Genomic DNA, 23165 nt, shown 5'->3' on the forward strand with positions numbered 1-23165 from the left:
TCCACTGCTTTCCGAGGCAGTGCATTCCAGACCCCCACAACTCTCTGGGAGAAGAAGTTTTTCCTTAACTCTGTCCTAAATGACCTGCCCCTTATTCTCAAATCATGCCCTCTGGTACTGGACTCTCCCAGCATCTGGAACATATTTCCTGCTTCTATCTTGTCCAATCCCTTAATAATCTTATATGTTTCAATCAGATCCCCTCTCAATCTCCTTAATTCCAGCGTGTACAAGCCCAGTCTCTCTAACCTCTCTGCGTAAGACAGTCCAGACATCCCAGGAATTAACCTCGTGAATCTACGCTGCACTTCCTCTATAGCCAGGATGTCCTTCCTTAACCCTGGAGACCAAAACTGTACACAATACTCCAGGTGTGGTCTCACCAGGGCCTGTACAAATGCAAAAGGATGATGCTCCCAAATGTCGTCAGCTGCACCTTTACCATTCAGACAAGAAATGGTTCTTCATTTCATATTTTTCTCATGACTGAAATGATTGCCCTCAATAAGGTGGGCATTTATCGTTTCAGCCATAATGTCTCTCTCTCACACACACACAGTGTATTTAATACTTCAGTAATGTTTGTGTAATATAGTAAATATATTGATTGACTAAGCATTTTATTGTTTACATAAATTATTACGGTTACACGTAAAAGTGTGTGAATGGCATATGTCACCATGCCCCTCTGTTATAAGTGCACACCTCTCTTAAAAGAGAAAATTAAACTCAGACAGACATCCCCACCTCTGTTTTTTTTTGGGAGTTAGAAAATGGATGTAGACGCGGTTCATCAGATGCTGCCTATAATGGAAGTTATCAGCAATAAGGAGAGTTTGCACAAACTTGGGATGTTTACTCTGCAGCCTCAAAGAATGAGGGGCAACCTGATAGGAGTGTATGAAATAACGAGGACATATCATGGGTAGGTAATCAGATTTCGCCAGGGTGGAAATGCCAAACACAAGAGCCGCAGGTTTCAGGTAAGAGGGGGAAGATTAAAAGAGATTTGAAAGGCAGGCTTTTTTGTTATATATACAAGTACAGAATGGGATAGGTGACCGGAAGGGAAAAGGGATCGGTAGATGGAACTGCAACCCGTAAGAACCATGGGCAGGGAACGGAGATGTGTAGGCTAATGGGATTAATTTAAATTGGTATCCAACCACCACCAACCTGGCATGTGAACGGCCCGTTCTCATTTTGTGTTTATTTTGTTCAGTATCCACCAACAATATACGACCAGAACAGTGACATTTTCACCTGCTTCCTCCCTCTTCCCACCATCTACTGGGAAAAAACCAATGATCTGCTCCATGACTATAAAGAATAGATTCCACGCCCTTACCTGGAAATTCTGACAATGTTGTCCAGAGAAGATCTTTGTAATCGGTGGCATTCAGGTACTTGCAGTCCAGTGAACATCTTCCGTCAGTCTTCCTCCCACCCACGGTCACTTAAAAGGTGAAAGAAAAGAAAAAAATTCCCTTCACCCTATGTATCCCTTGTGGGGGTCGCATCCGCTTCCCTCTCTGTCAGCACCCTCCCATCTCTGTGTGTCCCCTTCAGTCTCAGTCACCTCCCACTCGCGATCGGGGTGTCTGTGCCCCCGTCAGGGTCGTGTCCCCTTCTGTCTCTGTGCGACCCCTGTCTGTGTGTGTCCCCTTCAGTCTCAGTCACCTCCCACTCGCGATCGGGGTGTCTGTGCCCCCGTCAGGGTCGTGTCCCCTTCTGTCTCTGTGCGACCCCTCAGTCTGTGTGTGTCCCCTTCAGTCTCAGTCACCTCCCACTCGCGATCGGGGTGTCTGTGCCCCCGTCAGGGTCGTGTCCCCTTCTGTCTCTGTGCGACCCCTCAGTCTGTGTGTGTCCCCTTCAGTCTCAGTCACCTCCCACTCGCGATCGGGGTGTCTGTGCCCCCGTCAGGGTCGTGTCCCCTTCTGTCTCTGTGCGACCCCTCAGTCTGTGTGTGTCCCCTTCAGTCTCAGTCACCTCCCACTCGCGATCGGGGTGTCTGTGCCCCCGTCAGGGTCGTGTCCCCTTCTGTCTCTGTGTGTCCCCTTCTGTCTGTGTGTGTCCCCTTCAGTCTCAGTCACCTCCCACTCGCGATCGGGGTGTCTGTGCCCCCGTCAGGGTCGTGTCCCCTTCTGTCTCTGTGCGACCCCTCAGTCTGTGTGTGTCCCCTTCAGTCTCAGTCACCTCCCACTCGCGATCGGGGTGTCTGTGCCCCCGTCAGGGTCGTGTCCCCTTCTGTCTCTGTGCGACCCCTCAGTCTGTGTGTGTCCCCTTCAGTCTCAGTCACCTCCCACTCGCGATCGGGGTGTCTGTGCCCCCGTCAGGGTCGTGTCCCCTTCTGTCTCTGTGTGTCCCCTTCTGTCTCTGTGTGTCCCCTTCAGTCTCAGTCACCTCCCCCCCATAGCACCCCCCCCACCGTTTGGGGTGTCTGTGCCCGTCGGTGTCGCGTCCCCTTCTGTCTCTGTGCAACCCCCCCCCCCCCCCACAGCCTGCCCCGTCAGGGTCGTGTCCCCTTCGGTCTCTGTGCATCCCCTCGGTCTCTGTGTGTCCCTTTCAGTCTCAGTCGCCTCCCCCCCATAGCCCCCCCCCCCCAATTGGGGTGTCTGTGCCCCCATCGGGGTTGCGTCCCCTCCTGTCTCTGTGCGACCCCTTCTGTCTCTGTCGCCACCCCCCCCCCCACAACCTCCTCCGTTAGGGTCGCGTCCCCTTCTGTCTCTATCACCACCCCACCACCGCTCCCTCCGGTAGGGTCTCTATGCATCCCCCCCATCAGGATCGTGACCCCTTCCATCTCTGTGCACACTCCCCCACAGCCTCCCCTCCCCCCTGGTCAGGGTCTCTGTGGCCCCCATTGGGGTCGCGTCCCCTTCAGTCTGTGTGCGCGTCTCCTCACAATCAGAATCAGTATATGTTGTGATATTTGTTGTTTTGTGCCAGCAGTGATTACGAAACTGAATCTGAACTGCAAACCTCCCCTTAAGGTGCAAATTTAAAAATAGGGGAAGAAGCTGAAAGAACGAGGATGAGTGGCAGAGTTGAACCAACTGGATGAATCTCTACAAGTGATTACACAACCTCAGCCTTCTGCATTATTCATTAATTCCAAAAATAGAACATGTGTAATTGTTGAATGTTAACTCGATTACTTTTAAATCATCAAGTATAGAGCCAAGGTAGGATGATATGACGTCAATAGAAATCATTCATAAAACAACAGTTGAGATTCCAAAACCTATAAAAATGGAAGGATAAAAATAAATCCCAAGAGAAAAAGGTGTCAACTAACTGTGGTTGAAGTTATTATTCTCAGAATTAAAAAAAAGATGAAATCCATCCTGGTATTAATTCAGAAAAGATCTACAGAGCACGAAGAAATGCAGTATTTAGTGTTCAGAGTGGAGTAGAAATCTTCAAACTGCAAGTAGAAGGTAGCAGTAAAACTGACAAAATACCTTGGAACACTTAAGCCAAGAGCGGAGAAAAGTGTTACATTTTCAGATGACAGAGCATTTTTTTTAAAAAAGTGAAACTACTAAAAGATAGGTGGATTGTCAAAGGAAATAGCCGTGATTTTGAAATTTTGAGGCCGTTCACAATACAAATATCCTTAAAAAGCCCTTCACGAAAATGTAATGGCTGACTCCTGTGGATCGTTTCAGTGCATAGAGTCAAAAGTTTAAGAGGTAATGTCAGTACCTTGACCAATGTTCCCACTATTTTTTATTTTACAGCTGTATGGACCAACCATTGCTCTGAGCAGGAAATTTTTTACCTGAACTGTAAACTCCCCGGCACTTTAAATGTGTTTTTTTTTTGTAATACAGATACTATGAATATATAGAAGAAAAATTGAAAAATCACATTGATTTTATTTATTAAAGGGCATGATGAAATACAGTACGACAAAAGAAATCTTTCACGTTTCAAAGAACTTTTTCCAGTTGCGTGGCAACAACAGCTACGTGCACAAAAGCATTACAGTTACTGTGCAGCTGTGGACCCAATCAGCTTAGAGGGAACAGTGGACCTTGACTGAGATTTCCAGAGGGCAACAGAACAAACTATTGTGAAGGAGTGAACAGCATTTAGAAATGACACAGCAGTTCAGAATACATCTTAGTCCCAAATGATTGCCACTAAACACAAAATCAATTTCAGTTTCTGGGGAGATCAGTCTCCTAAATATTGGCTTATCCTGTTAGTCTATCAAAGCTACTTTGAAATCAATAGTCAATGTAGATCAGCAAGAATTGCCCTCTCCTCCCCCATCACAAGGCTAGTAAATTAGGAAGATATACTTACTGCTGCACACATCACCTTCCTGGAAAAGCTCTGTGGTTAACAGAACCAATCCATAATAGGAGAACGCGTTGGAAAACCTGGAGGCAGACACATGTACCTCAGGGTTACTATTCCCAATTACTCAGTTTCATTACCTTTCCTCTCAAATTTATGAGTCAGGATTAACATTAGCTTTGATCATTCTAGGAAAGTTGGGGGGGGGAAGCGGCAGGGGGGGATGTCAAATTGGTGGGTGGAGGGTACTGATGCTTTTTTGTGGTAGTGGGAGGGGTGAGGAAGGGTCTTTGCATTGCTGTTGATTGTGCATGGCAACGGGGTGTCTTTGGGGGCTCTAACACTTTTCCTGTCACTCATTCTTTGGGGGTACTTTCCTGTTTTTGTGAATGTCTACAAAGAACAAGGATTTCAGGGTGTATATTGCATCCATTTCTTTTATATTAAATGGGACTACCGAACTCTTGAAATAGAGTTGTCCAGGATTAAACAAATATGCTGATATTCAGATTGTTAACTGATACAAAAATCCAGGCAATACCTTACCGAGGATGCATTGAAACAACAAAGGAATTTAAATATGTCACATGGGAAGTCCGCAGCATGAAACAATATACCCACAATTAAGGGCTGTAATCTGATTCACTTCCCCTAAACAGCATCGGTGAATCAGATTAAATATTACAACAATTCAGGAGTTCCATAGTCACTATTATTGTTACTAGTCTTTTAATTCACAGAATTTTCTTGATCTTGGAGTACAAGTCACTGATAATTCCAGAAATACATTTATGTGGTGTTGTCCTGTAAAGGGCATCCAAGTTATATAAAAAAAGTAGACTCAATGGCCACTTTATTAGGTAAATTTGCTCATTAGTGCAAATATCTGATCAGTCGATCATGTGGCAGTAACTCGATGCATAAAAACATGCTCAAGAAGTTGTTGTTCAGACTAAACATCAGAATAGAGAACAAAATTAGCTCTAAGTGACTTTGACTATGGAATGACTGTTGGTGACAGATGGGATGGTTTGAGTATCTCAGATACTGCTGATCTCCGGAAATTTACATACACAACAGTCTCTAGAGTTGATAGAGAATAGTGCAATAAACAAAAAAAAAATCCAGTGAACAGCAGTTCTGTGGGCAAAAAACGCTTTGCTCATGAGAGAGGTCAGAGGAGAATGGCCAGACTGGTCCAAGTTGACAGGAAGGTGACAGTAACTCAAATAACCACGTGTTCCATGGTTTGCAGACGAGCATCTCTGAATGTACAACACTTCGAACCTTGAACTGGATGGACTACAGCAGAAGACCACACCAGGTTCCACTCCTGTGACCTCTTTTCTAGGTACATTCCTGTACTAAGTAATGAGCCCAATGAGTGAAATTACTATAATGTCCGAAATGTCGTAACTTCCGGTTTCTCTTTGAACCTTTTTACCTCTTCCGGGTTCATGAGTTTCTATTCTGGTTAACCCTTTACGTACCATGTGGCTGATTCTAGTAATATGGATAAGATAATTAATTTTGTTTCTTGGAATACAAATGATTTAACCATCCAATTAAATGGAAATTTTTTTTTTAAAGTATTCCACAGAATGAATGCTCATATCATCTTTGCACAAGAAACTCATGTGAGGAAAGAGGATGATCAGTGTTTTTTCAGAGACAACAATACCATTTGAACTCTCAGGCTAAAGTGAAAGGAGTTTCTATTTTTATAGATTCTTCAATCTCATTTGTTCATTATGAAGCAATTTCAGATCCGAATGGTAGATTCTTGCTAATTACTGGCTTACTCTAACAAAAAAGTTGTTATGGTTAATGTTTATGCTCCAAATGTTGATTATCCTGAAATTTTTAAGCATTTATTTACATCCCTTCCTAATCTAAATGATTATATGTTGATAATGGGTGGAGATTTTAACTGCTGTTTAAATCTTTCAATGGATAGATCCATGTCTAATCAGGTACTTCCAAACAAATCGGCTACTTTTATCAATTCCTTTATGGTTGATTCTCAAATTTTAGAAATTTGGAGATTTTTATATCCTAAAGGATAAAGAATTTTCATTCTTTTCTCATGTATATCACAATTATTCTAGAATTGACTACTTCTTTATTGATTCTCATTTAATTCCATTTGTTACTGACTGCAACAATGATTCCATTGCCATGTCCGACCATGCACCCTTGAAACTATCTATCAAATTAATGGATACACCTTCTAGTATTAAACAATGGCGGTTCAATTCTATTCTGCTTCAGGACTCGGACTTTGTTAATTTTATTAAGGAACAGATTGATTTTTTTCAACAAATTTTACGGAAGAAATTTCCAGCAGGGTATTATGGGACACTTTTAAAGCATATATCTGTGGGCAAATTATTTCATATTCTGCTGGATTAAAAAAAACTAATAATGAAATACTTATGCTGGTGGACAAGATTAACGAAATTGTCAAGAAATATTCTATTGCTCCTAGTAAGGAGCTTTATAAAAAGAGAGTCGAACTTCAACTGGGGCACAGTCTATTACTAACATCCTCGATTGAAAATCAATTAATTAAATCTAGGAGTCAGTTTTATATACATGGTGATAAATTTGGTAAATTACTGTCTAATCAATTGAAAACTGCTTCAGTTAAACACAAGATTAACAAGATTTGTAAACGAGATGGCACTCTGTCGGTTGATCATGATGAGATAAACAAATCTTTTCAAGAATTTTATACTTTTTTATATCAATCAGAATTTCCTGATTGCCCCACTATAATGCATGAATACTCAAGGAAATTGAATGTTTGGAAATTAGCACAATGAACGTTTAACATTAGATGCACCTATTACGAAAGAAATAAAGGATGCTATTTCTTCGATGAATTGAGATAAAGCACCTGGTCTGGAGGGCTACATAATAGAATTTTTAAAATCCTTTTCTACTATACTTTCTCCTTGGTTATGTAGAATCTTTGAGGATGCATTATTTATAGGTAAATTACCACAATCTTTTTATGGAGCCTTTATTTCCCTAATTCTTAAAAAAGATAAGGATCCTACTGAATGTGCATCATATAGGCCTATATCCTTGCTGAACGTGGATTCTAAGATTTTTTTCTAAAATACTGGCAACTAGAATGGAGAATGTATAGTCTCAAATTATTTCTGTCAACCAGACTGGATTTATTAAAAATCGTTTTTTAATATTAGGAGATTAATGAATATTGTTTATTCTTCTTCGTCTAGAACTCTAGAATGTGTCATTTCACTGGACGCTGAGAAAGCGTTTGACAGAGTTGAATGGACATATTTATTCAGTACACTTGAGAAATTTAATTTTAGTCCGAAATTTATATCTTGGATTAAATTGATTTACCATTCCCCTTTGGCCTCGATATTTACCAAAAATCAAAGATCTCCCTTTTTTCAGTTGTTTCGTGGCACTAGGTAGGGCTGTCCTCTTAGCCCTTTATTATTTGATATTGCCTTGGAACCCTTGGCTATTGCTATTCGTGACTCACCTAATATACTTGGCATTACCCATGGCAATGGGACACACAAGTTATCACTATGCAGATGATCTGTTACTATATCTCTCTAATCCTGAGAAATTCAGTCCTGCAGTGATATCCTGGCTTGCTCAGTTTAGTAGCTTTCCCGGCTACAAACATCTTAATAAGAGTGAACTCTTCCCATTAAATATGCAGGTTCCAATTTATAGACATTCACCTTTCCCACTGGTTTCTGACCATTTTTCTTATCTGGGTGTTAAAATTACTAAGAAGCATAAGGATTTTATTTAAGGCCAATTTTTTACCTTTAATTGAGCAGGTTAAACCATTGCTTACTAAATGGTCCCCATTGTCTTTATCACTGATTGGCCGAATCAATGCGATTAAGATGATTATTTTACCTAAATTTTTATATTTATTTCAAGTGGTACTAGTTTTTATTTCTAAATCCTTTTTTGATACTGTTGACTCTAAAATTTCTTCATATATTTGGCAGAATAAAAATCCTAGGTTAAGTAAAAAAAAAATTTACAGAAGTCTAAAAAGGATGGTGGTTTGGCATTGCCGAATTTAAGATTTTATTACTGAGCAATTAATATCCGATATTTAATATTTTGGACGCAAGATTTGGATATAATTCCAAGTTCACAATGGGTAAACCTTGGATGTAAATCCATACAAGGGTTTTCATTTGTTTCTGTTTTAGGGACCTCACTTCCCTTTTCTCTTTCTAAATGGAATAAACCAATGGTCAATCCAATAATTAAATACACACTACGAATCTGGTTTTAATCTCGCAAATTTTTTGGTTTGAACAAATTCATTCTAGCAAGCCCCATTATATCTAATTTCTTTCTCCAACCCTCTGTTATGGATCAAGCCTTTTTGGTATGGAAAATGAAGGGTATAATATGTTTTCATGACTTATTCTTGGGTAACTGTTTCATGTCTTTTGAACAGTTACTTAATAAATATAATTTGCCCAGATCCCATTTATTTATTTATTTATTTATTTTCTTTGATACTTACTAATTAGAAACTTTCTGAATACTACGCTACCTACTTTTCCAAATTCATATCCAACTGATGTCACGGAAAGAATTTTAGATTTAAACCCTTATCAGAAGGATTTAATAGCAACTATTTATGATATGATTCTGAAAATACAGCCAGGTATATCTGATAAAATTAAGAATGAATGGGAAAGGGAACTTCAACTTTCCTTACCTATAGAGAAATGGGAGAAAATTCTCCAATTAGTTAACTGTTCCTCTATATGTGCTAAACATGCATTGATACAATTTAAGGCGGTACATAGGGCCCACATGTATAAAGATAAACTAGCTCGTTTTTACTCCCATCTCAGTCCTGTCTGTAATAGATGACATTCTGAGGTAGCTTCTTTGACTTATATGTTTTGGTCTTGCCCTCTTTTGGGAAAATATTGTAAAGACATTTTTGATACTGTTTCAACAGTTTTGCGTATTGATTTACATCCTCATCCCATTACTGCAATTTTTTGTTTACTATTGATAGAACATAGTTATTTATCCTCCTCAGCTTGGTGGATGATTGCATTTGCTACATTAATGGCTAGAAGATCCATTTTATTGAATTGGAAAGAGATTAATCCCCCTACTACACTCCAATGTTTTCCCCAAACTATATCTTGTCTAAATTTAGAAAAAAAATCAGAAGTGTCACTTTTGACTTTTTGGTTAAATTTGAAGAAACTTGGACAACATTTATTCAACATTTTCATATGATGTAAATTGACCTTTTCTGATTCCTTTCTATTAACCTTAAATATATGGATAGAGGAGCGGAGTTAATGACATTAATGATTGTGTATGATGTAATATAACAGCCCAGCTGTGTTTAGTTTAGTTTTGTTTAGTTTTTTGTTTTTTCTTTGATTTGGAGTTTTTTTTTACTTTTTTTCCTCCATTTTTTAAAAATCATGTTTAACTGCATTAAGAGTTTGGGAGGCTCAGTACACTTGTGTTATCTGTAGTTTTTATTTGCATATGTTATTTACCAATAATGTAATCCCAATCTCTTTGTACTATTATTATGTTTATGAATTTGAAAATTAATAAAAAGCTAAACAAGAGTGTATTTTACCTGTAATTTGACATCTAATGTGACGGATATTTACAGACCTTACCTGGACTGCGTAGATTATTTAAAAAAAATTATAGAGACATTTTGAATTGAATGAATTTGTATGTTTCAAAATCTGCCTTACCAAATGAACCATAACAGGATGGTGGTCATTCGAAACTCTGGTGTGAAGAGGTCCCGGATACGACCACGGTCCTCCTGTCTCAAAGAAAGATTTCACCAGATTTAGTCCAATGGTGGCTGAGGGGAGGTTTGATTCATTTCATCATCATCAACTACCTCACTACAACTAAAGCCAAGATTATGGTACCATGCACTTCATTAATTTCATAAGTAATACATTTTAAAAATTGCAATGCCACTTTACTTACTTTCTCCTTAGCTATAGTCTCACTGGGGAATAGGAAAGGAGGGGCATGGAGAAGAGCTAAGCTATCGGGTCAGTATTCATGGGTCTGTGCCCATGAAAGACGTGCCTGACATCCAGTTGCAACGTCGGCACTCAGCAGGAAGTCACATTCAGTGTTAGAACTGCTGGCATATCACAGAATCTTCTGTCTGCCACTACATAATTCACACAGGGCATTGTAGACATTACTACAATTTCTCAAGGATAACAAGATTGCAATATGTACAAAGGAAAACATTTTTCTCTCTAACGGTGCATTCTCCTCTCCAATTAGATTCCTCCTTCTCCAGCCCTTTGTCTTTCCCACCCACCTGGCTTCACCAATCCTTTCTAGGTAGCCTCCTTCCCCTACTCCCACCTTTCTTTCCCCTTCCTTTCCAGTCCCAATGAGGGGTCTCAGTTCAAAACGTCAACTGTTCATTCATTTCCATAGATGCTGCCTGACCGGCTGAGTTCCTCCAGCATTTTGTGTGTGTTTTATTTACAAGTGTAGTGAAGCCATGCAGTCATTTGGGTTCTTAACCACATATTTATCATGAGAGGCAGAGAGTATTGAAAAGTAATCAACTTCAAAAAAAAACACAGCATTTTTCATTTCTATGGTGCAGAATTACCAACAGGGATTACTGAATTTGCAAAGAGAAGCTCTCCTAATAACATCTATTGGTGTCCAGGGGTAGGAGCACAATCGTACTTGTCCCCAAATGCTCAGCAAATACCCACCAACACTTCTAAATTAAATTCCTGGTCCATAAAAACTAGTATCTCATTTTCGCTAATCATCAAGACATCTTTTAAAATTTTCCGAGAGTTAACTTCTTTTTTAAAAAACTCTTTCTTTGGGCTTTCTCCCCCTACTTCATCACAAGCAAAGTTCATCCCCAAGTCTGCCATTTCTAATTTTCAGCAGACAAGTGTGCATTGTACATGCCACAGGACAATGAACCTGTTTTTCCTGTCTGCTTTGGTCTTCCATAGAGTATTTATCCCATAATGGTCAGGCTGAAGATGGTTGGGATTAACCTGTAGGTTAATAAGTGAAATAGTACACCACATCAGTGTAAGATTAACATTTCTCTCCCTTCACACTCACAGGTGTGCAAGGTTAACGGTTCTCACTTTCCCTTATAGAGATGGTTAAAAGTATGAATGTAGGATATTTTAAGCAGGCAACATGAAGAGGCCTCTAGAACATATCTGAATGTATCTTGTGGCTTTTATGCTCCAGAACAGGTAGCTGTGCAATGAGCTGCCAGAGCCACAAGCTTTGGAATTTCTTCCCTGAACACTTTTTCCCTTTTTAATTACCAATCCTAATATCCAAGGTTAAGGTTTTTTTTAAATTTTTTTTATTAGTTTTTCAAAACATTTTACAAAATTAAAAACCCCAAATCCCAATGAGGAGCATTAATACAGTGCAAGATTAAGCATACAATAACAATATGCTACAAAGGAAGAGAATTTAACAAAAAAAGCACCTAAATTAAAGACAAGTAAGCTTAGTGTCCTCTCCAAGCCCCACAACACAAGAAAAAAACAACAACAACTCCAGACCAACCACCACACAGTATAAAGAGTATAAGTCCGGACAGTCAAACTCCCAGACTGTGAATACACTTAGCAACAGAGGATAATAATGCCTACTACCAGAAAAAAAAAAGGGAGCTGAAAGCAAGAAAAGAAAAAAAAGAAAAAAAAAACCCTAGTCAAGAGGAAGGTTATGAAAGTACTCGATAAAAGGTCCCCAGACCTTATGGATCTTTAGATCCGAATTAAGAACCGATTGAATAGCTAAGGCAGATCTAGTAGGTGATCTGGTAACAGAGGACGATCGGTCCAGTTTAGGATCCAACCAACAGTTGAAATCACCACCCAATATAAGAGAGTATGAGTTTAAGTCTGGTAGTGAGGAAAAAACCGTTCAAAAAAGTTAACATCATCAAAGTTGGGGGCATACAGGTTTGCTAGTGCAACTTTAGTGTTATATAGTTTACCAGAAACAATAATAAAACGGCCATTTGTATCAGATATTTTATTATGGAGTTCAAAAGGAATATTTGAATTAATAAGAATGGAAACTCCCCTAGCTTTAGCGGCAAAGGATGCCAAGGTTAAGGTTTGAGTAACATCAAACCTGTGAGGTGTCTGTACTCAATGAAAATCGGACTTTACAATTTATTGGAAGTCTAGGAAAAGAATACAACATAAAGTAGATGACACAATTCTGAAAGTGGCACTGACGACGAGTGATCTGGGCAAATGTGCAAAAATCGCATGGATGGCAGTACACGACACTATTCAAACTGCAATTCTTTCCAGGGTGTGGGGGATGGTGGAGTAGAGTTGGAAATTCGGATTTGAGTAGGATCTGACACTTGATGGACTGCTCTTAGTCTGCTGGCAGAGACTCAGTGGGCTGAATGGCCTGATTCCATGCTGTAACTTGTGCAAGAATGTAAATAAACAGGAATCATTTTGTGCTCAGAGGAAATAATGAACAAGAAGGATCAATCTTGTTGAAATAATCCCAGATTTTCCAAAATATAGCTTTGTTTGAATTTCAGCAGCAATATTTTAATACTCATGGCAATCCCTTACCTGCCTGGCAACTATCAGTTTTCCAAGTGGCATCGGTGCTCCGTTTTCTGTGGCAATGCGCTTTAACGTAGCAAGAGCTTTCTCTTGATTCCCAGACAATACATCATAACGTGCACTCTCTGGAAGCCACTGTAACAAATAGAGTATATCTGAAACATTTGGTATTCCCACAGAACTGTAATGCAAAGATTGGATACGCCTTCCTTATTGTATTATTAGTTAAGTTAATTAACACAATTAAAAATTAATTGCTCTGTAATCAACCATAAAAAATCTACATGATGTAACCACACACACACACACACACACACACACACACACACACACACACACACACACACACACACACACACACACACACACACACACACACACACACACACACACACACACACACACACACACACACACACACACACACACACACACACACACACACACACACACACACACTGTGCAAAACTCTTAGGTACATATATAAAGCTAGAGTGCCTAGGATTTTTGCAAAGTACTGTAGTGATTGTGTGTATTGGACTGTACTGCTGCCACAAAAAACACAAATTTCATGACTTATGTGATTGCTGATAAACCTAATTCTAATATGGGTCTCTATTGTGGACTGAGAGTGGGAAGAGGACAAGGAGAGGGGAATCATGGTTGGGCAAAGCAGAAGGGAGAGAGAAGGTAATGGGAAGCACCAGAGATGTTCTGTAATGATCAATCAACCAATTGTTTAGAATCAAATGACATTTGAGGCCTACTGCCTCAGGGCTGGATGTGTCTACACCCATGCCATACCTCACTTTTTCTGTCACCTGTCACACCCCTCCCGCTCCACCCTTACCATTCCCAACAGTCTTTGCTCCCACCTGATTTACAAACTCATTCTCTGCTACACATCGACAAATACAGTACTGTGCAAACATTTCAGACACTATACTATCAACCATTACATCCTCCAAATCTCCATTTTCATTGTAATATTCAAGATGATTGCTGATACCTTCAAATTCTTTGTAGTTCCTAACTTGTAGTGAAATCTTCATGTTCACTCCCTGCCATTTCTCACCAACTATCAGTGACAAAAATCACTGCTTTTTGAACACAAACACATACAACCAACACTATTTAAAAACTGTTTGCTCTAAGAAGAGTGTAGCATCTAACAACCACAACAATCTCATGTTTCAATTAAGCAACATAGTGCTGCAATTAAAATAAGGGAATCCCAGCACTTTTCTCAATTAATTTTTATTCTTTCAGTGTTATCCCAAATAAGCAGCTGCTCTTTGGCTCAGTTAATTAGAATCCAAAGTACTGTATATACAGTGCCTTGAAAAAGTGTTCAGCCCCCACAAGTATTTTCATACTTTGTCTCATTTTCTAAATTTAATATATAGTGAAGTAAGATTTTTTGAGCTAATCTACAAAAGTTGAGTAAATATCAAAAGCCAAAATTGTGAGACTGAACAAGTATTCATCCTTTTTGTAATTACCATGTTAACTTTCCTCAGACAAGACTTCAAGATTCCTGTGCACTGCCAATCCCCAATTAACCTGGCACAGCTTGACCAATTTTGCAAGGAGGAATGGGAAAATCTTGGTCCATCATGTTGTGCAAAGTTGATAGAAACTGATCCAAAAAGACAACTGGCTTTATAACTGAGAGAGGTGGCTCGACTCAGTACGGGGGGAGGGGATGAATACTACTGAACTGCTGACACTTTGTTTTTGAATGTTTAGTTTTTCATGCTTAATAACTGGTTTTGGGCTCTACTGTGAATAAAAGGGACATGTGATCAACAAATAAAAATTCTCAGTTAAATTGATCAAAATCACTGGTTCTAATACTCATTTGTGACAACAGAGGGCTGAGGGCCGAATTCTTTTACAAGGCACTGTATACTATACTGTGCACATTCCAAAAGCTCAAACTAATTTTTTTTATATAGTTCCAATGCAAAACAAAAGCTTTAGTGCAGAAAACATAATATATGATAGTGACTTGTAGAACTAAACCTGCTGTTTGATTACTTCATCTATCTACCGTTTATGTCAGGTAACTAAACTGGGAATTTTTGGGAAACTTTGAGGTTCATGTTTCATGGATTCAGGTTACTTTTTTTTGCTCTTTTTGAGTGGATTGACTGGGGTGATCAATATGGGCCAGGGCTGCTTTGGCAAACAATGGCCCTGAATTGGCTAGCACAGTGTCACTAAACTGAATCCTGCTAGTTTGATGTTTGACATTCTATGTGTTATTCACTCGCTTTTTGCCGTTTGCACAATCTGTTCTCCCCCTCCCCCCCCCCCCCCACCACACACATTGGTCGTGGGATGTTTTCTTGAACGGTTTTTGTTTTGTGGCTGCCTGGGGGAGGATGAAACTCAGGGTTGGACTCTGTGTACATACTTTGATAATAAATGTACTTTTTATTGGTGACATTTGCTTACTGAGTCCAACAGTTCATCCAGAACTGTTGAAGTCATTGTCCCCCTCCTGTATAATAACAGGAAATGCCTTCTTTCTTTTTTAACAGTGTCTAGCATCCCAATGTAATGGATAAAGGACCTGCTACCAAGTCTTTCTCAGCTGATCCAAAACCAAGGGAGGCTGGCCCTGCACCGAGAACCCACTCTGCACCTAAACTGCCTTGGGACTTTCTCTTTCTTTAGACAGACCTAGGCTCTTGCTCAAGTTCAAATTACAACCTCACTCTGAGGATTCATGGCATACACAGCCAGTTCATTATTTGCATTCCTCCCACACCCAAATTATCAATTTAATTTTTATTCAAATTTAACTCTCAATAGAAATACCTACAAAACACAAGACAGCAAAAATCATAAGAGGCACTGCAGAAAGAATGAGCAGCCAGCGCCATCCTAAGGTAGGCATCACCACCACTGCCAGCAGTACTTCAAACACTGTCCCAAAGGCCCAGAACACCTGAAATGAAGAGACTTTCAATTAAACACAATCCACATGTCCTCAGGAAAGCAGCAACTGCAAAATTGTTAATTGCTGTCTTTCCCTCTTTTCTATCCAAGTCCACCTGTCTGTCTGTCTCCCCTACTCGCTCATTCTTCTCCCTCCCCTTTCTCACCCCCCCCACCCAACTCCCCCACTGTTACCACTTATACCACTGTTCCTCTCTCCCCTCTCCCACTCATATTTTGAACTTTGCTGATATCAATGCTTCTCAGAAATGTTCTTGAATGGGGTTAACGTTGTCTGCTTTTGCTTAGTAAGAGAGAGTATTATTTTGCATCACACCTACACTCCATTTGACCTCAACAGTTAGTGTAATTAATTCTTTCTTTCTAATTCATACAAGAGCTTAAAATAATGATTTAAGTGAAGCAATCCTCAATTTTAAATGCATACATTATGAAATTTGGGAAAGATTGTCAGAACACATTGGGCAGAGAATTATCTTGTATCAGGTCCATGATGCATATGGACTTTGTTAACACTCTTATCCAATAATTGGAAGTTCCCAAGACTAACAACTTTTAGTTGTTACATGGAAAGAATTTATTTTTGTGGAAGTGAGCTTGAATTAAAGGCAGCGCTCAGAGCAAAACAGTCCACTCACCTCTATTAGTAAGATACACTTTGCTCTCGATTTCATTGGAAGAAATTCTGCATATAACGTTACTCTGTGTGGGGCAACCAAGACTGAAAATCAGTTAATCAGTCATTAAGTTAGTACATAAAAGATCAAAAAGAAATATTGAAAGATGCACTCACGATTGTGGAACACCTCCAATCCCAAAGCCTGCCAAGCCTCTGAGGACAAGTAGCCAGCTGTAGACTGGCGAGAAGGCACTCAGTATTCCATAGTACAGTGTCCAGATTACGCTAACTTTCAGACCCTTGAATTAACACACAGAAGCACTGACAGTTAAACAGTGTACCAGCCCCTATCTAGTTTACAAGGCGAAGATTTCTAGTGTAAACTGGGCTTGCGTTGCAGTACCATACTCTGGGAGTAACAAAGTAACTGGGTTCCAACCTTTATATGAGATAATAAACTAAGGTTGTCTTAGACATTGAGACACAAGATGCTGGAATCTGAAGCAATACACAAGGTGGAGGAACTCAGCACGTCAGACAGCATCTGTGGAGGAAAGCAGTCAGTCAATGTTTTGTATCAAGACTCTTCACATGGGCTGGTTTTGAGTTGAAAACTTTGAAGAAACTTGATGAGAAACATCTACTGTCCATCTGCCTCCAGAGTCTGCTGAGTTCTTCCAGCTTCTTATTCCCTTGGACACAACTTGGTCCAACACAAACTCAGGGAACAGGTTCTAACCTTTCAACATGAAGGGATGCGATTGGTGAGATGCTGCTTTTGACGTGGTTGTGGTAGCACAGGTAGAATTGATAGAACAATCAAGGGAATTCCTAACTCTGCATATTGCAGATAACCAAGAAAGGAGAATGAAGACTTTACCAGAGAGAAGGAGAAATGGTACTCTACATTAATGAGAAGGGGGGAAAGAAGCTGAGGCTGAAACATGGCAAATGGGCAGAGTCTTGGTGGGGGGGGGGGGCCTGGCTGAAAGGACAAGGGGATTTCTGGGACTCAGATCTCAAAACAAATTCAGAACAAACTGAAATAGGTTATTGCATGAGATGAAGTTTGTTTTATTTTCCACTTAAGATTCTTAATCCTCCTAACACAATTTCCTCATGTTTTTGTTCTAAAGTGTCTAATAGTTCCATGTTAATTTGCTTCTAGGTCAATGAACCACTGACTTCCATTTGTTTGGAGCAGTCTTTGCTTCATACACACTTCATGTTCTCCAAACTTAGTGAAAACACATCTTCAGCTTCTGATGTTTGGTTCCCAACTAATAGCACCCTCCCCCCTACGGGTGACTTGTGAACCCAGAACTTCCGGATTTATTTATTTAGAGACATAACACGGAAACAGGTCTTTCCAGCTCAACAAGCCTGCACCACCCAGTTACAGCCATCGGCCAATTAAGCCATAAACCTGTACACCTTTGGAATGTTGGTGGAAACTGGAGCATCCAGAAGAAACCCATGCAGTCACAGGGAGAAGATACAAACTCAAAGACAACAGCAGAATTGAACTCAGGACACTGGCAACATAATGATCACGATGTATGCTGGCAATGTTGGAAGCCAAGTGCACAGGAAAGACAGACTCCAGTGTAGAGACGGCAACCAGAGTTTATTCAGAAGAATTCTAATAATTCCAACAGAACATTGGTGGCTCAGTCGAGCTTCACCGTGAGACGCAACATTCTCAAAACTAGGACCCCGCGATTCGTGCTAATTAGGCGTCTTCTTAAATAATAAAAGTAACTCGGAATTCCCCAAGCCTAAACAAGTTTAAAGAGAAAGCACCAGAAGACATTACGAAGAGAGAGTTGCTCCAAAAAAAAAAAAACAAGGAACTCTAAACAAGTAATGACTCTTGTTAAACAATTAACCAATCAGGTGCTCTGAAAACCTCAGAGCACAATGCTGTCCACCTCAGAGTACAATGCTGTCTATCTCCCTGCACAAGCCCGAAGAGCTCATTACAGTAACTGCCACGCTATTGTGATATCCCCAGTTTTAGTTCAGGTACTTGGTACTCAAAGGTTTATTGCTTTTAAGTTGTTTTTCACTGATTTTGGAGCACTCTATACCTTACTCTGGCTGCTTGAAATGAAAAGTGCTTCCCCACTCCTGATGAAGGGTCCTGGCCAGAAATATCAACTGTTTATTCATTTCCACAGATGCTGCCTGACCTGCTGAGTTCCTCCAGTATTTTGCATGAGTTGCTTTGGATTTCCAGCATCTGCAGATTTTCTTGTGCTTGTTGACGTCAGATCTGATCTGGAGGGAAGCCACATGCCTGTCCTCTTCTCCTCAAACGAATGCCATTAGCATTCTAGTCCACAATATTAAGGGGTTTAAAATCAGTCGGTTGCTCCACTTAACATTGGAGAGCACTGTCCAGTACTTGTGTATTCAGCCTCTGAACATCCAGTTCCAATGAAATCGTTGGGATTGAATGTACAATGAGCAGCTAATGATTTTCCATGCATTTAGTGCTGGCAACCAAAGGACAATTTTTCCACTTGAGACTCCAGCTTTGAGTCTCTCCGTTATTTGGGGTTGACCAGGGATAATGCACCCCTGCTGTCTACATGATATGCAAGTCAGGCCAGAAGATATGGAGGGCAAGTTGTTTCCCATGCAGAAGGCTCCTCCTCTCCACGCAGCTGATGAATCCAAAGGAATATCAGAGACCGACAGTTTGGCACCAGCGGCACTGCAGGGGTTAGCAGCCTGCATTGAACTGAATGCCTTAGGGGCCCCAGTTCCGGATTCTTCCTCAGGTTTTACTCCTGAAGCCTTCCCCACGAGTGGGTATAGCCGCATGGCAGTGGAGGTTTGAGATCAGAGTTTTCCTTCTCCTAGATGACCTGCCAACCAAGGCTAATCAGCCCCATTTGCCTAGAATGACTGGTTTTAAGGTGCCAGTAACCCGCCTTTGCCCCTTCGCCTGTCAGTAGAAACAATTCCGCTGGATTAGTAGCTAAGCCACCCGTGAAGGCCAGGAGCTAGGCTTGACAGTCAGAGTCTATTTGAGACCCACGCCACTGGAGCATTGAATAGCTAGTGGTAGTGGGGAGCTTATCTCCACTACCTCCCCCCCCAGGTACAACAACCTTAAGGAACTGCAGCACTCCAGCTTATATCAAAAAAAACTTTAAATGCTCAACACTTCGGACTGTTATTTGTAATCAGTAAGAATGTTATCAATAGAAGACTGTACTTTCCGGTGAACTCATTGGACACACCATATCCAGTCTACTATGGGAACAGCTGAAGTGTAGACAGCGTTTGGAAGTAAAAGTGATCCATCTTGAAATCTACACAACTTGACCATATGAACCTTTGATTAGAGATCTCACAGATGTCCCAAGGAGCAGGAAATATGCTGCTAAGTATTGAACACAAAGTCAGACCATTTATACTCTGTTCTTAACCTGATTCTAACGTGTTCACCTAAACCTTTGATTCAAGCTGTCAATCAACAGAGTGAGCAGTTTCAACTGTCTGAATGTCAACATCTGAGGCCCATATCCTGGGCCCAACATATTGATGCAGTTACACAGAAAGCACGTCAGCAAATACATTTCATTAGGGGTTTGAAGAGATTTAGTATGTCAGCAAAGACACTCACAAATTCCTACAGATGTACTATGGATAGCATTCTAGCTGGCTACACCACTGTCTGGTATGGGGCTGGTTGGGAAAGAACACCGCACAGGATCAAAATAAACTTCAGAAAGTTTAAACTCAGTCAGCTCCATCATGGGCACTAGCCTCCCCAGTATCCAGAACATCTTCAAGGAGCGATGTCTCAAAAAGGTGGCATCAATCGTTAAGTAACCCCATCACGCAGGCCATGCCCTCTTCTCATTACTGCCATCAGGGAGGAGGTACAGGAGCCTGGAGACACACACTCAGTGATTCAGGAACAGCTTCTTCCCCTCTGATGTCAGATTTCTGAATGGACATTGAACCCACTTATTTAACTTTTAAAACATTTATAATACATACTTGTGGTACTTCAGTTTTAGTTTTTATTGCAATGTACTGCAGCCACAAAAACAAATTTCATGACGCATGCCAGTGACAGTAAACCTGAATCTAATTAGATATCTGCATTAATAAGCAGGTATACCTGATACTACTCCACCACACCCGTCTGGAGGTTATCCAAATGGTTTGAGTGAATGCATCAGATGGTGTGACACTGAGATCGCAGGTGTTTTAAAAATTGAGATACACAAAATACACCCTTCCAGCACTTAGAAGCACGCAAGATTCAGGGTTTGAAGAGAGAATTTCCTGCATGTCAGCTTGGATTCAGTCAGCTCCACCATGGGCTGGTACCACGGCACTCAGGACATCATCAAAGAGCGATGCCTCAAAAAGGCCGCATTCATCGTTAAGGACCCCAACACGCAGGATGCGCTTCTTCTCATTGCTAGCCTCAGGAAGGAGGTACAGAAGCCTGAAGGCACACTCAGTGATTCAGGAACAGCTCCTTCCCCTCGGCCATCCGGTTTCTGAATGGGCAATGAACCCATGAACACCACCTCAATAATTTTCTTATTTCTATATTTGCACTACTTAATTTAACAACTTAATATACATACTTAGTGTAATTTACAGTTCCCCCTCTATTATTATGTACTGCAGCTACGAAGTTAACAAATTTTACAACAAACACTCACAATATTTAACTCGATTCTGATTCTGTAGTGTGGACGCCGACAGCATCATTGATACTCACCGTCTTTCGGCCATACTGATCTGATATGTTCCCCCAGAGCGATGAGCTGGACATCATTCCAATAAACACCACCTACAGTGGTAGGTGAGAGGGAAAAAGCACAAGAGGAGGATCAATATGGAAACGGCACAATTTGGTAACAGTGACTAATAAGACCATTCACTGGGCTGCGGGGCCACTCATTTACACTTCAATGAAGTTATCCTACCGAGGTTAGAAAGGCAACTTGCCAGCTTGGCAATCTCCACTCGCAGTGCAGTTGAGGTGCCAGTATACTAAGGATCATCATCTCCATGGCATCTGCCATCTGAAACAAGCCAACACATTTAGCATATACAACACAGAACTACAGCAAGTAACAAATACAAAAGTAGGAAAACTCAGAATGATAAATCTATTCCTTCCATGGAAATACAAATCTGCTCTCTCCAAATGAGTGATCATCTGTATCTAAAGAAAATTAAATTAAAAGATGGAATTTGTTCGTTTGTTATGTGCCTCGTCGTATGATGTGGGTGAATCATAGTCCTTCTGTGACCATAATTGTTCTTGGCAAATTTTTCTACAGAAGTGGCTTGCCATTGCCTTCTTCTGGGCAGTGTCTTTACAAGACAGGTGACTCCAGCCATTATCAATACTCTTCAGAGATTGTCAGCCTGGTGTCAGTGGTCACATAACCAGGACTTGTGATATGCACCAGCTGCTCATACGACCATCCACCACCGGCTCCCATGGCTTCACATGACCCTGATCAGGCAGGGGGTGGGGGGGGGATGAGCTAAGCAGCTGCTACACCTTGGCCAAAGGATGACACATCTCTACCCCACCACCCTAAGGAGAAAGAAACTAAAATATTGAATTATCCTTCATAAAACATTCTTATCTAGATACCTTTTTTCCATAGTTTTAACTGATTTGAGGTAATCCATTAATTTTAGGTTGGTGGGGTGGAGATACATCTCTACCAAAGGAGGTGTAAAGTGCTCCTTCCCTCTGCTAGCCTGCAGATCACTGCTGGGCAAGGTAAAGCACTTACTTACCCCCCCTCCCCCTGCCAATCAGGGTCATGTGAAGCCATGGGAGCAGGTGGTGGATGGTCATATGAGCAGCCGGTGCAGATCACAAGTGCTGGTTATGCAACCACTGACACCAGGGAGACAATCTCTGAAGAGTATTGATAATGGCTGGGATCTCCCATCTTGTAAAGACACTGCCCAGAAAAAGGCAATAGCAAAATTGCTTCTGCAGGAAACCTTGCCAAGAAAAAACACGGTCATGCATGTGGAGGAGGGTGAGGGAGTTGGGTAGGGGGTTTTCCCCACAGTTAATGATCCCTCACTATTTCTCAGATTAAAGACAGATGGAAGACCACGATTGCTCATGTCATACAACATGGCAGATAATGATGATGATTAATCTTTTTTTCTCCCTATCCTCAACATATGATTATTTTGTCAAAGTGACACATTGTCTGGTTTATCTGGAAATATTCATCTAATTTAGTTGTCTACTAGGGATCTGCTTCTAATCTTGTAGAAAGATCAGTCTTTGGTCTCCTTTCCAATCTTCCTTCATTACTTTTGTAACAATAAATCAAAGTAAATTTATTATCAAAGTACATACACTATACACCACCTTGAGAGTCATTATCTTCCAGGCATTTACAAGAAATACAATAGCATTTATGAAAACTACACAGAAGTCCAGAGGAGATTTACAAGAATGTTGCCTGGATTGGAGGACATACCTTATGATAATAGGTTGATTGTATTTGGCCTTTTTCCCTTGGAGCGACGGAGGATGAGAGGTGCCCTGATCGAGGTGATGAGGGCATTGATCATGTGGATAGTCAGAGGCTTTTTCCCAGGGCTGAAAT

At 40.7% G+C, this 23165-nt stretch overlaps 1 protein-coding gene across 6 annotated transcripts in view; it reads right to left on the bottom strand.

Moving 5' to 3' along the window:
• LOC140738490 (synaptic vesicle 2-related protein) overlaps positions 1 to 23165 on the bottom strand; it is an 81330-nt gene that overhangs the window by 17740 nt on the left and 40425 nt on the right. For 5 of the 6 annotated variants that reach the window (XR_012101382.1, XR_012101383.1, XM_073065833.1 and 2 more), the window contains exons 4-12: positions 21498 to 21596; positions 21290 to 21361; positions 16708 to 16832; positions 16553 to 16616; positions 15778 to 15903; positions 12954 to 13082; positions 10071 to 10144; positions 4315 to 4391; positions 1349 to 1456 (exon numbers count right to left, since the gene is read on the bottom strand). Coding sequence is in view for 4 of the 6 variants with exons in the window: in XM_073065833.1 (XP_072921934.1) it covers positions 1349 to 1456; positions 4315 to 4391; positions 10071 to 10144; positions 12954 to 13082; positions 15778 to 15903; positions 16553 to 16616; positions 16708 to 16832; positions 21290 to 21361; positions 21498 to 21596 (874 nt within the window). In the remaining 2 variants the exon portion in view is untranslated. The remainder of the gene's footprint in view (positions 1 to 1348; positions 1457 to 4314; positions 4392 to 10070; positions 10145 to 12953; positions 13083 to 15777; positions 15904 to 16552; positions 16617 to 16707; positions 16833 to 21289; positions 21362 to 21497; positions 21597 to 23165) is intronic. The other variant, XM_073065834.1, reaches the window with a different exon arrangement.

Source organism: Hemitrygon akajei, chromosome 14 (genome assembly GCF_048418815.1).
Source record: "Hemitrygon akajei chromosome 14, sHemAka1.3, whole genome shotgun sequence".
In the NCBI taxonomy this organism is placed as follows: Eukaryota; Metazoa; Chordata; class Chondrichthyes; order Myliobatiformes; family Dasyatidae; genus Hemitrygon; species Hemitrygon akajei.